Source organism: Terrapene carolina, unplaced genomic scaffold, assembly GCF_002925995.2.
Source record: "Terrapene carolina triunguis isolate 2854851 unplaced genomic scaffold, T_m_triunguis-2.0 Scaffold138, whole genome shotgun sequence".
NCBI classification, from domain to species: domain Eukaryota; kingdom Metazoa; phylum Chordata; order Testudines; family Emydidae; genus Terrapene; species Terrapene triunguis.
In genome coordinates, this window is record NW_020664489.1 from 4038227 (window position 1) to 4053641 (window position 15415).

The 15415-nt window shown below is 41.3% G+C and overlaps 1 protein-coding gene across 1 annotated transcript in view; it reads left to right on the forward strand.

The window, feature by feature from the left end:
* The window catches only part of DDX10 (DEAD-box helicase 10), a 339719-nt gene that overhangs the window by 42546 nt on the left and 281758 nt on the right, over positions 1 to 15415 (forward strand). Inside the window, exons 10-11 of the mRNA XM_026653416.2 lie at positions 1920 to 2021; positions 3825 to 3912. Coding sequence (XP_026509201.1) covers positions 1920 to 2021; positions 3825 to 3912 — 190 coding nt within the window. The remainder of the gene's footprint in view (positions 1 to 1919; positions 2022 to 3824; positions 3913 to 15415) is intronic.

Below are 15415 nucleotides of genomic sequence, written 5' to 3' on the forward strand. Positions count from 1 at the left end.
AGCATCTTGCTCATCCCTGTAGGTCTTACCTCAGGGCTTCCCACACAGGAGCCTAACCTGCTCCTGCGGAGTTCCTCCCCTGCTTCTTACACTGCTTCCCTTCCCCAGACTCTGCTGCTTGTGGGGCCTATTTCAGGGCTTCCTCCACATGAGCCTACCCTGCTCCCTGTGGGTCTTTTCCAGTCTGGCTTTTTCAGGTCCTTCCCAGAGAGAGAACTCCTCTGGCTCCTCTCTCTGGGGTCTCCTCACTCTGAGTTGAGCTCTGTTTAAGTGGTCTTTTCCTGATCCTCTCATGGCTTGGGGTCACTATCTTAACTTGCCATATCAGCATCTGCTGGGGGCTAGCTGGTAGGTGACAGACAAGGCTGAGCCTGGCTTGCCTTAAAGGACCAGCTAGCCTGTGACAGTGTAATTGGACTGATGTGTATTTAATGGGGAATCTTATACAGGGATTTTCCCAGTAATCTGTACCCTTGTTGCACTGTAGATACTATGTTCAGTTGCTAAACTTGTTTGTCTTAGTTGAATTAAATATGTTTAATGTTTGTTTCGGTGAAGGTAGATTTGGAAAATACAGTTGCTAGTTGATCACTATATCTCTTTTAGTGGGATTTGTAAGCCACACTGTTTATTTACTACAGTGATAGTTATTTCTTTCTCCACCTACCCCTCTCCCTCCAATTAGTTATAAGATAGGAAGCAACATAGGCTTACTCCAAGGAGGAAGCCAACAAGTAGGAGACATTAAGAATGAAGTGTAGGAGTTCTGAGCTTTCGGCCAAACATAAATCTGGGTAATTACCAAATTGACTGCGTCCCAAACACCTATTAAATATACTGAAGAGAGAATCCTAGACCCAGTTTTCGAACTGACAATCAATCTCTGCTTTTATTGTTTGGCATCTAATATCTTTCAGTTCATTACTGTTTTCAGGCTTTTCTTTCAATTATACCTTGATGAATTGTCTAAATAGCCTTTTTTTGAGGGAGCAAATTAAAACTCCTATTTGGAAACAAGCTAGAGCAAGGGGTCTTAATCCTTTCCCAGCTACTAGTCTCTTTCAGTAAGAATGAGATGCATTTGGAGCACACACAAGTGTGATCCCGCCATGATCATATGTCACAACTCTGGGGTTAACTGCATCTCTGCCCCTTCAAGGACTCCCCTTTAAGTCTCAAGCCTTCACCATCACCTATCTGTGGGCTGGGACCTGTATCCTTTTCTCTTCAGACCAGAGATTTAGGTTTCTTGCAGTTCCCTTGCAACTCACTGTGCTAATTCCCAGCAGGTCTGACTTTAGTTCAGGGCCTGCAATTCTGCTGTCTCCCAGGGGCTTTGACAGCATTTACCAGTGACCAGCCATTGTTCACAAAACACAGTACTTTTACTTAAGACAAAAGTAGTACAGAGAAAATATATATAAAACAGCCAACAGTCTACACATGTGCTGAGCTTAACAGGTGTCGCCCATCTTCCACATGGAGACTGTAGTAGGTTTCCAGTCCTTCAGGCCTTTCAAGCAGTTGCGAATTAATGTTATGAATGACCAGTGATTAAAAGCTGAAACAAATAACTGGATCCTATAACACTGTACGTTTCATAACCACAGAAATCCCTCATATGCAGAGCAGTATGGCCTAATGACATAAATCTGTGTCTGGAAGCCAGGCTCCCATGGGTTCTATCCCTAGTTTTACCACTAACTCCATCTGTGATGTTGGCAAATCATGTCTCCTGTCTGCCCGTGTTTTCTCATTGCAAAATGAGGATAGTTGCCTGCTACTTGGGGATGGTATGAGGATCAAGGTTTGTTAAACTTGCTATATGCAATTCCTTTTGAATGTTTGTGTTTTTTTTTGTTTGTTTTTTAAACCCTTTAATCAAAGATCCTTGCTTTTCTTTTTCTTCTTTTCATCAGGTACAAAGAAGGTGGTGAAGCTTTGTTAGTACTGCTTCCCTCTGAAGAAAAAGGCATGGTTCACCAACTGTCGCAGAGAAAAGTACCTGTCAATGAAATCAAGTAAGTTACCAAAGCTTAGTGAGCGATTTCAGTCCTCTTTGACAGAGGTAGCATATGATGATTCTGTGACAGTCTTGCTTTATTAAGATACCATTAAACTGCATGCTTTACTTGCAGTTGGATTAAAAAAAAAGCTTGCATTTTCCATGTCTTTAATTTGATTTCTGTGAATGATTCAGTGCACCAACATACATTTTCCTCTTAACAACATCTGTTTTATACCTTTACATGTACAAACCAAATTAGTATTTATGCCTGCTTGGAGCTTACCACCCAACTATGCAGCCTTTATCTAAAATTACAGTGAGTTGGTGTATGTATAATCTGGAAATAGCTTTTGGCTACACTGCAGCTTTCTGCTACCCAGTTCTGATAAAGCGTGGAACTTAAAATGGTGACTCAATAAAGCTCAGAAGTCCTTGTAAATTAATATGATCTTTATTCTCAAAAGAAAAGCACAGGTACTGATTGCAACAATACTTTACCAGAGAAGAGATTAGTATATATAATTTCTTGCACAGGATTTTTATCAAAGCTTTGTTGCCCAGACAGACTTAATCACTATACGGAGAATGTCTGATTCTTGATAGCAGGGTCCTCGGAGGAGGGCCTATCATTTATTGTACAGTGCTGCGTAAACAGATGGCATACAGTAATGTCATCTGGATCTAGAACCTCTTGAGTGAAATAGTGAAGTTTGTCAAAAGACCGTTTTCCCCTACTAGTTGAAGCATATCTAACTGTGCTATTCAGAAGCCTGGGAGGTACAGATGCCTGGGACTAGAAGGTGGGGAATAGAGGTAGATGGAAAAGGAACGCAATGCAAAGACTAAATGATCAAACTATTAATAGCTTGAATGAAAACAGAAAAGTAAAGCAGTTCATTAGGTGGCTTACACACACTTCACTAGGTATAATGGAGACTGCTGTAACAAAGCAGTTGTGGCTTATCTCATTAAGTTCAGATCTTGGGATACTTTTATGTCACATAATCTCAATATTCTTTAGTTTTGCCCATCTATAAAATGGATATAATAGAGCAGGGGTAGGCAACCTATGGCACGCGTGCCAAAGGTGGCACGCGAGCTTTTTCTTCAGTGGCACTCACTCTGCCTGGGTCCTGGCCACCGGTCCGTGGGACTCTGCATTTTAATTTAATTTTAAATGAAGCTTCTTAAACATTTTAAAAACCTTATTTACTTTACATACAACAATAGTTTAGTTATATATTATAGACTTATAGAAAGAGACCTTCTAAAAACATTAAAATTTATTACTAGCTTGAGAAACCTTAAATTAGAGTGAATAAATGAAGACTCGGCACACCACTTCTGAAAGGTTGCTGACCCCTGTAATAGAGAAAACTTTACTGGTACCTCTCAGGGGTATTGGGTCTTATTTAAGCTTTGAAAAATGCTATGAGATCTTCTCATGAAGGGTGCTATCTTGGAATAAAATATTAGTACAATACATTACATTTCCTTCTCTGGTTCTGAGTTCATTCTCTACATTTTTTAAATTGAAGAAGTGTTTTAATGTTAATTTTGGCTTTACCTTTAAAAAAAACCTTTTTCCTCTCAACAATCTGTTCTCTGGATCAAGGGTCCAAGTTCCTGTTTGCCTTGCCTGCATTATTCATTTAAGGAGATTGATCTTCATGATTTTAGCGAAACCTTGTTCACAGTAGCGATAGCTTTATGCATTTTAAAATAATACAGATGGAATGAAAATGTACCCCTGGGAACTTAATATGGGCTTCTTAATACATTTTCTAAAGGTAAAATAATTTTCCTTTTTTATTAGAATCAACCCTGAAAAGCTTGTAGATGTCCAAAAGAAGATGCAGGCTTTTTTAGCTCAAGATCAAGAGTTAAAGGAGAGGGCTCAAAGGGTAAGTTGTCAATAACACAGCCCTGTGAAGGCATGTTTGTTAAATAGAACTACTGTTACAATAACTGCCTTGCCAACTGTTGCTAAGGCAAATGTACTTGGAACTGCTAAATATGATCATTTTTAAATCTAAAAAATTAGATACCATTGGGAAATAATGATCTTGTTTTAGGAGTTGTGACAAGTATTTTAATCTTCTCTTTGTCATCCTCTTTTCCACAGTGGAGATGGGATTACATACATTCTTCTTTAATTAACTGACAATTCTTTTGATTGAAGGACCATAGACGTATTTCTAGTTCTTTCTGCTATGGCTTTTCTTCCGGGAGCTGATATAGAGCATGTTAAAAATACTAATTGGTTATCAAAGTTTAAAAAAAAAAAAAGACCTTGCTGAAACTGGCAAATATGACTGCTTATCTTAAATAATTTGCCCAGAAAATTTAGTCTTCAAATCTGTATAATTTTGTAAAATACAAAAGTAACTTTATACCTCAAATGCCCACATTTTTAATCAAGGTTTTCATTGTCGCACCTCCTGGATGTACAAGGTAATCCATCCCTTCAGTGATGGAAAATCCATATGTCATGGCTATAAGGAGGACTGTGCCTTTGACCCCTTTAGTCCATCTGTCTTAGGTATCTAAGGGACCCCTATCACCATAGCATCTGAGTATCTTGCAGTTTTTATGTACTTATCCTCTCATCACTCTGAGGCCGAGAAGTATTACCACTACCATTTTACAGGTAGGGAACTGGGGTACAGAGAGACTGTGACTTGCCCAGGGTTGCACAGATTGTTTGTGATGGAATTGGGAGTTGAACCTAGGTCTCCCTTAGGACCATTGGATTCCTTAGGAGACAGGCCTGGCTTCCTGCACTTCATTCTGGGTAGGACCATGCACTTCAACCATGCTCAGATGGGATTTCTGGGCTGCAGCCAGGCCTGCCAATGGGGGTGGGGGGAGGGGCAATTGCCCCGGGGCCTGGGCTATTTAAAAGGGCCCTGGGGCTCCTGGCCACTGCCAGCAGCTCAGTGGGGCTAAGTCATGCTTCCTGTCCACCCTTGCTCCGCATTGCTCCCGGAAGCGGCCGGCATGTCCCTGCGGCCCCTGGGGAGGGGGTCTCCGTGTGCTGCCCCCGCCCTGAGAGCCGACTCCGCAGCTCCAAGTGAGTTCTTAGTGAGTTGGGGGGAAAAGTATTAATTTGGATATATAGGCAAGGATTAGGACAGGAACCTAATAGTCAGGATAGGGCTGTTGGAGGAAGTAATTTGTCTTACCACCCTTCTATTTACCCCACATCCTAATTGCCCTCCTCCATCCAGTCCCTCAGAAACTCTGATGGAGCATAGAACCCCCTAAAATCTCTGTCTTGCTTTATTGCACATGCACACCAAAAACAAACAAGCAAACAAACCCCAAACCTGTTAAATGTTATTAAGATTGCAAAGTCAAGAACTCAAAGTTAGGAAATGCCAGAATTAAGAGTGCCCATGCAACCTTAATTTTGCCCCCTTTTATGTATGAATTATGATAGTCTTTTATTTCATGATCACACATTATTTTTTCCATAGAATGGACATGCTGTAGGGATGAATTGGGTTGTGTAGTGAAGGAAGCTGCTGTCTGCAGGACTCCTGCCTCATTTGTTGCAGAAGTTGGAAGGTGTGTGATGAATGAGGCAGGGGACTGCAGGAAGAGAAAGTATGGAGTCATGGCAGAGGCAGTTGAATGCTTTCCTGGGGAATTGGATTCTGGCCCTGCCACTACCACAGACTTTCTTTGTGATGCTGAGCAAGTCACTTAAACCAAACTTTTTACAGGTGCTCACTAATTGTATTCCTCATTTTCTGTGCACCTGACTTGAGATTCTTGGTCTAATTCGCAGAAGTGCTGAGCACTCTCACTAGCAACTGAAATCAGTGGGAGCTCTGCTGGAATATATAAAGTTCTCTATAATGCTAAGTACGCTGTAAATTCAGGTCTTAGGTGTCTCAAATTGGCAACCCAAACCAGTGGAAACTTTAGACCTTAGCATCTCTCTGCCACGGTTCCCCATCTGTAAAATGGGGATAATACCACCCTCCCACTTCACAGGGGTGTTATGAAAAAAAATGTGTTAATGTTTGTGAAACACTTAGATTCTATAGTGAGGAGTGCCACAGAAAAGCCCATGAAGAAATTAATAATTCTGTCTTCAGACCAAGGTTTGAATAGTGAATAAGGCATGGAGCCACACAATAAACAATGAGGAGGACACACAATATTGGATAGCTACTCCTTAAGTGAGTACCATCCATCCTGTGCTCTGAATGAGACAGGGTCCATGTGATCATATAATTAACAATGATATCATAACGCATGCACACAAGAAAAAACAAATTCCGTTATGTGGCATCATATTGACATCTACTTTAGATCATCAGCAGGGTTGGAACTTCAGTTACGCTGTGTAGACCTCTGCCACTTGAGCTAACAGAATAATGCATAGTAGTAGTAGGTTGTAATCCTCTATGTACAAGCCATTGGACGGGGATGAGACACTTTGTCAATGGGTTTCAAAGGTGTTTGTGCACATCAGAGGAATGGTGAGACTCAGGAATCTTGTGTTCGATTCTGGGCTGGGGAAGGGAGTGTTCTCTAGTGGGCACAGACCCTTAACCCTCCCCCACTCCAAGCGTGACCCCTTCTGCTCTGTTCCCTCTAGTTTGTCCCTGTACCAATCCTGTCTCTCCCCCACTCTGGCTCCTTGTTTTAGTCCCAGTCTGTGCTCTTCAGGTTTCTCACCCCCTCCTGGCTCCTCCTCTGATCTACCTCTCTCTGCCCTGTCCAGTGGATGGACATTAGTGGGAGTTTTGCTTGAGTAACAACAATGAGGTCAGGTCCTTAGCTAGTTAAAAATGACCATTGATGACTATTGAATGTTTATTTTTAAAAGTAATTTTGTTTATGAAAGGTGCCAGATTGATGGCTCTGGTCTGAAATCCTAAGACATTCAGTTGTAACATGAGAATGGCAGTGCAAGTTTCCCCTTGTTTCCTCCTTGGCAAAGCATTCTTTAGACCAAAATACCTGGTGGCATATCATGATCATCTGCAACTGTAACTCTGTTTTACGGTTAGATAAATTTACATAGGACATGATGGAACAGCTGGCTAGGAAGGGGTGAGAGCAGTAACAAATGAATGTTCTTTGGCTTAGGTTGACAAAACTAATAAACCATTTCCCTTTCAATTGCTTCTTCTGCATTGGCTCTTTAAGATGTGTTTTTTTTTTTTTAAAAGGGGATCAATTTAAATGAGGTTAGTTGAAACAGTCTTAACATTTCAGAATAGCAGTGGACCAAGGTCAAACAAGGGCTTTTCTTTCAGGCTGATGGATCTAATGTTAAAGCTACCCTGAAAATCCAATTTCTATTACAGTTTTTTATAATAGAGTTTAATACAAATGTAAAGTCAAAGTATACTCTCTTACAGATGAATGTGTGTATGGGGTCAGTATACAAAATTCTTAGCTTATGGAAAAAAGATGTATCCGGCATGGGCTCTTCCTTTGCACAGGATGTGTGTGTACGAGCCTAGTTGTTCCTGCTCTTTAGAGCAATGACTGTATCACAGCTGATATCTTAACCTCGGAGTCATACCCAGAATGCTGGTTTTATCAAGGGCATGTGTTACATGTCTGTCTGGCCTGTCTGTTTTTTTTGATCAGGCAGATTGTTGAAACTTACAAGAATTAAATTATCTGCCTGTATGCCAGAATGAATCACGCAGGCAGGGGGTGGGTGGGTGTGGTGTGGTGTGCGTACTCCGGTGAATTCATAGTATAATGATGGTCGTGGCCTCCCAGCTGAAGGATATGTGGGTTCTTAGTGTTGAGCTCCTCGTCATGGCTGAGTTTAAAAATCCTATTGGGGAGACATTTTTAAAAGGGTGGGAAAAAAGTTATGATTGGTGAAGAGGCTTACAGTGTAGATTAATGACAGCTAATCAGATTCAGATTACTGTAGCCCTTCAAACAATTTAGCATGTTAAACATTCATATTAGAATGAAAATAACATGTTGGTTGTTGGATGATTTAAGGAGTTGATGGTTCATTTGGAAGGAGATGAGTGGGCATAAAGGGCAAGGAACGAAATTTTCAAAAATCACACCGGCTCTGCAGCTTCCTGTTGAAAATGGAAGGTTAATTTTGGAGAGTGGTACATATGGGCCCTGCCAGAGAGGGGTGAATTAATGATTCTTGAAGGAAAATATAAGGCAGATACATTCACTGCTTCCTCTAGTTTGATAGGGAAGGCTTAGATGTTGAACTGGTATATATCCGTCACTTCCTCAAAAGTTCTTGGAAGGACTGGCAAGAAGTTATAATAGTATAGTCCATTAAAACTTCATATTCAGTCAAGTTTTATTGCTCCAATTTTTGCTGTAGCAGACCAATAAAAAAGCACATTGTTGTGTATGTGTATTTTGTATATTGAAAACTACAATGTGAGAAAAATATATAACTAAATCAAAATTGTGGCTAATTTTATATTGGCGCAATAGAACCCCAATCCTGATTTGGGGAGGGTAGATGCTACTATAATAGAAATATTAATATAATCCAGCATTGACATTTGGTGTTAATTCTCCATAATGGTGCAAACTTTGAATTCATCCAATAATATTTTTATGACTGAAAGCAATACCAAAAAAGTGGAAATGTCAGCCAGCATTATCCACTCGTTCCTGCTAAAACAGTGGGAGCAGCTAATTAAAGGTTCAGGCTGACATATTTTTTCCCCTTTTGGCTGTCCAATGTGGGTGCAGATGGGCTTCGAAACCTAAGAGGAATCACTTTTAATTTTAAAATGGTGACAGCAATTTGTGTGTGTTTGAAAACACATCTTTCAGAGGGATGATGGGTTTGTGCTTAAGGCACCAAAATCAGATCTGAGTTCAATTTATGGCCTTGTTACATATTTCATGTAATAGCTTGGGGAAGTCACTTAATCTTTCTGTGCCGCATCTGGTAAAATGGGGATGACACTTCTCTCCCACCCTTTTTGTCACTTGTCTGTTTACCCTTGGGGCAGGTACTGTCTCTTACTATGTGTATCTGCAATGCCTAGTTCCATAGCAATTTATCTCAGTTGGGTCCTCTAGGAGTTACTGTGATTTTAATTGGCCAAACCTTTGTAGCCTTACACTCAGCTTGGTGACATTTCTATATTTGGCTGTAATGCAATAACTTTTGAATGTTGAATTCAGTCCAGAATTTCAGAGAATGTTCTATCCATCAGAGGGTAAGAACCCTATTGATTTGGTGAAGATCTGAAAACCAGAAGGGGGAAAGGGGGACAAATTGGGCCTAGGGCATTTGGTTAGTACAGCTAGCAGCTTCACCCACACTTGGTTGCTTCTGTAGTGTATTGTCCACTCCAGGGGCTGCTTGCATTCCTCTATTTGCCCCCAGGAACTCCCTATGTGCCACCCTCTCATCCCCCTTTACTTTGGGGTCTTGCTGCAGGCTGCTCAACCTCACCCTCATAACAAGGGCTCTGTCCCTCATGCCCTCTTCCCTCCCATAGTAAGATCCCCCATTTTTTCATATACCAGAGTCTGTGTGTGTCCCTCAGCATGCCAGGGGCTCTGTTCCTCAGATCACACTAGGTCCTCTTTCTTTCCCCCTTATTCTTTCCCATACCCATTGATTGGATGTGGCATTCAGAGGTTAACATATTGCATCCAAAGAGAGAAATGCCATTAAGTTGAGCATATGTCCTCAAAATTCCGCCAAAAGGCAAACTGAAATTCAAAAATTCTGTTGTGGAAACATATTGACCCTTACATGGATCATAAGAAGAACATCTACTGCTTGAACTTAACCTACTATTGCTACCAGTTACTCCTTATCATCAATAGTAGGAGGAGAAGACACACACTTTGCCACTAGATTTCACAACTTTGCTAGAAAGAGGAATGTTGAGGCTTGGGAATCCTAGGTTCTCTAGTGGTTACAGAGTCTCTTGCTTGTCCCCTTCTATCACTATCTCCTAGCATGTGTCCCTTACAATCTGTCTCTACCGTCACTCTGTCTTCCCCTGCCCCGCAGCTTCTTTTGGCTGCATCTCTCTGCTCCTCATCCCTGTGCATTCCAGTCAAGATGCTTTCTGCTTCTCCTCCTGCTACCTGAGTGCCACCAGAATGGGCACATGGAGAACACACGAGTCTCCCTGCTCTTGTTTCCTGTGCCTGGCATCACAATGGATCCTGGCATCACAATGGATCCTGGCAACTGAGAGGAGCAATTGTAGGGAGAATCCTGCTCGGTCCCTGCTACTCTGGGACAGAGCATGCACAGTACGGTTGGACTCCTTAGAGAATTTAGCTGCCAAACTCTAACCGCAGTCTACTGATCGTGTGAACAGTGATTTTGGAGGCTCATAGCGTGGCCAGATTTGGATGGATGTTTATGGGGATGCCAAAAGGCACATCCCTGTCAGCAGGGCAAAAACACTGCCAAATTTCAAATCCCTGCTCCAAAGCCTGGAGGTACTCGAGCTTGTCAGTGAAATGGTTATAATATTTTAATATGGGCAAAATTGTGTATTTTCCCCATACTTAATTCTTAGCAACAGTTCTGTTTTTGCTGAAAATTAAAAAATACTAGACGGGTGCAGAGACCTGTCATGGGAAATCTCAGCCTGAAAATGTATAGTTTGGGAAAATAAATGAGTGATTGAAAATGGAGCCCTATAATAGGAAGTATTGTGCTACTTTGACTCTAGGCATACCTACAAGTGCTACCAATAACAAAAATTAGCATGTTAAAGTGACCTGCCAATGGAAAACATGGGTTTGAGTTTTTTGCTGCATTCAGCTGTAAAAATTTCTCTTGCTTCCTCATTTTCCCTTAGAAAATAATTATGTATTTTATGTTGTAGGAGTACCTAGAGGCCCCGGTAGGGATCAGAACTGATTGATTGGTTTTGTTGGATGATCTCTTGGGGTTCACAAGGGTATGGAAAACATTCTTACCCTCTAACGGAAAGGTCAGAAATATTGAGTCATTAACGCAAATGATTTCTCCCAAGTGTGTTGGTTTTAAACAGTCAGCATAAAAATAATTTCTCGTCTCAGTTTGGTTTCTGTTTATTTGTTCTGGTTTTCTAGTAGCCCCTAGAGTCTTCTAGATCAGGTTTTGTTGTAAATCAAAACCATCCAGACCTCCTTTTGTAGAGCAGCAGCACAAGAGCCAGCAAACAGAGCTGAAAACAGAGGAGTTTGAATGGAGATCTGTTGGAGAAAGGAGGCAAACCCATGTTCGTTAGCAGTGAGTGAGTTTGTTTGCTTGCTGGTTTGTTTTAGTTTACGAAGTTTGATGGTGGGCAGTGTGTTGTGAGAGAAACAAAGCCTTTGATCACAGCTGAACCTTGATTGGGAGCTTCCCTAATCAGCAGACCTATAAAGGCAGCCAACCGGCCAGCCAGTGGCATAGGAGCCAGCAAACATAGGTGAAAACAGGGAGTTTGAGTGGGAGTTTGTATGGGGAGTTTGGTGTTTGTATGTGTTTTTTGGTTTTTCTTTCTTGACAGGAGCTTAGGAGGGAAGGCTATGACAGCTATGCTGGCAGCAGTGGTAGTGACCTAAGAAGCTACAGTGAAGATGATTGGATGTGGAAGCTGTGGTGATGTACATTATCCTGAAGAGGGTACCTGAAAGTTGCTTTGTTTGAAGTGCTGCCTGATAGATCAGATGGAAGAGAAGATCTGAGGTTTGGAGATGCAGACAGAAACTGTGGTGAGGTTTCGAAGGGGATTTGAGCAGGTGATGAAGGGAAGGAGAGACGAGGCTCAAGACTTGCAGATGCATGCTGGACTAGAGAACTGTGAGGGTAGACTGTTGGATGAAGAAAGTGACTATGAGAACAAGGCAGAGGAAAAGACCAGCTTATGAAGGGGGAGAAAGCTGAGGAACATGTTCGCTGAGTTGGCAAATGAAGGGGAGACACAGGCAGTAACATAACATGGGAGAGCAAGGAAGAAGAGAAGAATGGCCAGTCCTACAAGAATTGGGTAAGAGACAATGGCAGTAGCCAAAGTTTGGAGCTCCAGGAGGATAGAGGATGACTCACAGAAGATTGCAAGTGAGAACAAAAGACACAGAAACTTTGCAACCAGAAAGAACAGAAGGGGGGAAGGTCGAATAATTGTACCAACACCAGGAAGAGTCAGGTCTATGTGACTGGGGACTCCCTACCAAGAAGAACAGAAAGGCCTGACACCAGAGCTGATCCAGAGAACAGAAGGGTGTGCTTTCTGGTGGGAGCTAAGATACCAGAGGCTGAAGAGGATCCTAATGGGAGTAGGAAAGAGTCCACTAACCGGCCTTCATGTGGGAACAAATGATATGGCTAGATTCTCGATGAGGTGCATCAAGGAAGACTACGCCAGGCTGGGGAAGATCCTTAAAGAAATGGAGGCTAAGGTGATCTTCTGTGGAAGTCTACCTGTCTGGAGAAGAGCAAAGGCAAGACAAGATTATGATGATCAACAGGTGGCTCAGGCAGTGGTGTTATAAGAAGGGCTTTGGCATATTTGACCACTAGCAGACATTCACAGAGGATTGTTCTCATGGGATGGATTCCACCTAGATTAGGGAAGTAAATAGACTTCTGGGAAGGAGGTTGGCACAACCGATTGATTAAAAGAGCTTTAAACTAGGAATTTGGAGGAGATGGTGGCGAGAGCTCATGTAATCTCCACACCTGATTCTAATATTGAGTGGGAGGAAAATCAAGTAAAAGAGGATACACCAATGGAGAAAGGAACAATAGAGTGTAGGAGAATGGACAACAAGAGGAACGAGAATGACAGTCACTGTCAGGTAGGTGATACATACTGGTAGTAAAAAGTTTGTACCTAATCGGGTGGGGATTCTGGGTGAAGACAAGCAGAAAGAGCTAAGATGTCTGTACAAAAGTGCAAGGAGCCTGGGTAACAAAATGGAGGAAGTAGAACTACTGGTGCAGGAAGTTAAGCCAGTTATTATAGGGATAATGAAAACATGGTGGAATAGTAATTGTGATTGGAATACAGGTATAGAAGGGTATGTGCTGTTCAGAAAAGAAAGGTAAAGGTGGAGGAGTAGCATTGTATATTAAAGATGAGATATACTGTAAAATTAGAAGTGATGCAATGGATAAACTGGAATCTGTTTGGGTCAAAATCACTTTGGGGAAGAAAGATAACAGAGGCTCCTCTGGGATAGTGCTTGGGGTCTGCTACAGAGCCCCAGGATCCAATTTGGATATGGATAGAGATCTGTCTAATATACTACTGAGAATTGTGTGATTATGGGAGATTTTTATTTCCCAGATATAGATTGGAGCACAAGTGCTGTTGATAATTGTAGGGCCCACATATTTCTGGATGTGATAGCCGACAGATTTTTTTCACTAAATAACAGAGGGGTAGCCATGTTAGTCTGAATCTGTAAAAAGCAACAGAGGGTCCTGTGGCACTTCACTTGCGTCTGATGAAGTGGGCATTCACCCATGAAAGCTTATGCTCCAATACTTCTGTTAGTCTTAAAGGTGCCACAGGACTCTCTGTTGCTTTTCACTAAATAGTCACTGAACCAACAAGGGGTGATGCCATTGTAGATTTGTATTGGTAATTAGTGAAGACCTCATAGAAGAACTGGTTGTAGAGGATAACCTTGGTTGGAGTGATCATGGGTCAATTCCATTTAAACTCCAATGGAAGGATAAACAAAAATAGATCTGCAAGTAGGATCCTTGATTTCAAAACTACAAACTTTAATAAATTAAGGAAATTGGTTATGGAAGTGGGTAGACTGAATAATTCAAGGATCTGAATGTGGAGGAGGCGTCACAACTTTGAATTTAAGTATCTGAAGCCTACATCCCAAGCAAGGGGAAAAATTCGTAGGGAAAGCTTGCAGAGCAAGCTGGATGAACAAGCATCTCAAACAGGTTATTCAGAGAAGGAAGAAAGCCTACAAGAAATGGAAGAAGGAATGGATCAGCAAGCAAAACTACCTCATCGAGGTCAGAAAATGTATGGAAAAAGTGAAAAAAGCCAAGCAGAGTTGGACCTTGCAAAGGAAATTAAAACAAACAATGAAAGGTTCTTTAGCCACATAAATAAAGAAAACAAGGAAAGAAGAAACACTGAGGAGATTAAAAATAATCTAGGTATGGCCCAATACCTAAATGAATACTTTGCCTCAGTTTTTTATAAGAGTAATGAGGAGAATGGGGACAGTGGCAGGGTGGCTAATGGGAACAAGGATATAGAAGAAGAAATGACCACATCCAAAGTGGAAGCCAAACACAAACAGTTTAATGGGACCAAATCAGGCGGCCTGGATAATCTCCATCCAAGAATATTTACGGAACTGTCGCATGAAATTGCAAGCTCAATAGCAAGAATAGGTAATGAATCCATAAACTTGGGGGTTGTACTCTGACTGGAGAATTGAAAACATAATACCTATATTTAAGAAAGGAAAAAAAAAAGTGATCTGGGAAACTACAGGCCTTCTTAGTTTGACCTGAGTTCTATGCATGTTCTTAGAACAAATTTTGGGGGAAAAAAAAAAAAAGTTAGACATGGAGGTAAACAGTAATTGGGATAAAATACAGCATGGTTTTATAGAAGTTTTATATTGTGCCAGACCAACCCAATCTCTTTCTTTGAGAAGATAACCGATTTTCTAGACAAAGAAAGTGCAATAGATCTAGTCTACCTGGATTTTAATAAAGCATTTGATACAATTCTACATGGAAAATTATTACTTAAATCGGAGGACATGAGGATTAATATAAGAATATTAATATAAGAATTAAATTAAGGAACTAGTTTAAGGGGAGACTGCAAAGGTTCATGCTGAAAGGTGAACGCAGGCTGGAAAGAGGTTACTGGTGGCATTCCACAAGGATCAGTCTCAGACCAATCTTATTTAACATTTTCATTAATGATCTTGACACAAAAAGTGTGAGTGCTATTATAATTTGTGGATGACACAAAGTTGGGAGGCATTGCGAAAGTTGGGAGGACGAGAATTTCATATAAGAAGATATGGATGACCTTGAAAACTGGAGTAATGGAAATGAGATGAAATTTAATAGTACAAAGTTGTGCACTTGGGAACTAACAAGAATTTTTGCTCTAAACTGAGGACTTATCAATTGGAAGTGACAGAGAAGCAGAAAGACCTGGGTGTATTGATTAATCACAGGATCAGCTGCCAGTGTGATGTGGCCATGAAAAAGGCTAATGCAACCCTAGGATGCATCAGATGGGGTATTTCCAGTGGAGATATGGAAGTATTATTACCATTATACAAAGTACTGGTAAGACATCATGTGGAATACTGAGTGGCATTCTGGTCTCCCATGTTTAAGAAAGATGAATTCAAACTGGAACAGGCGCAGAGAAAGGCTACTAAGGTGGTCAGGAGAATGGAGATCCTGCCATATGAGAGGAGACT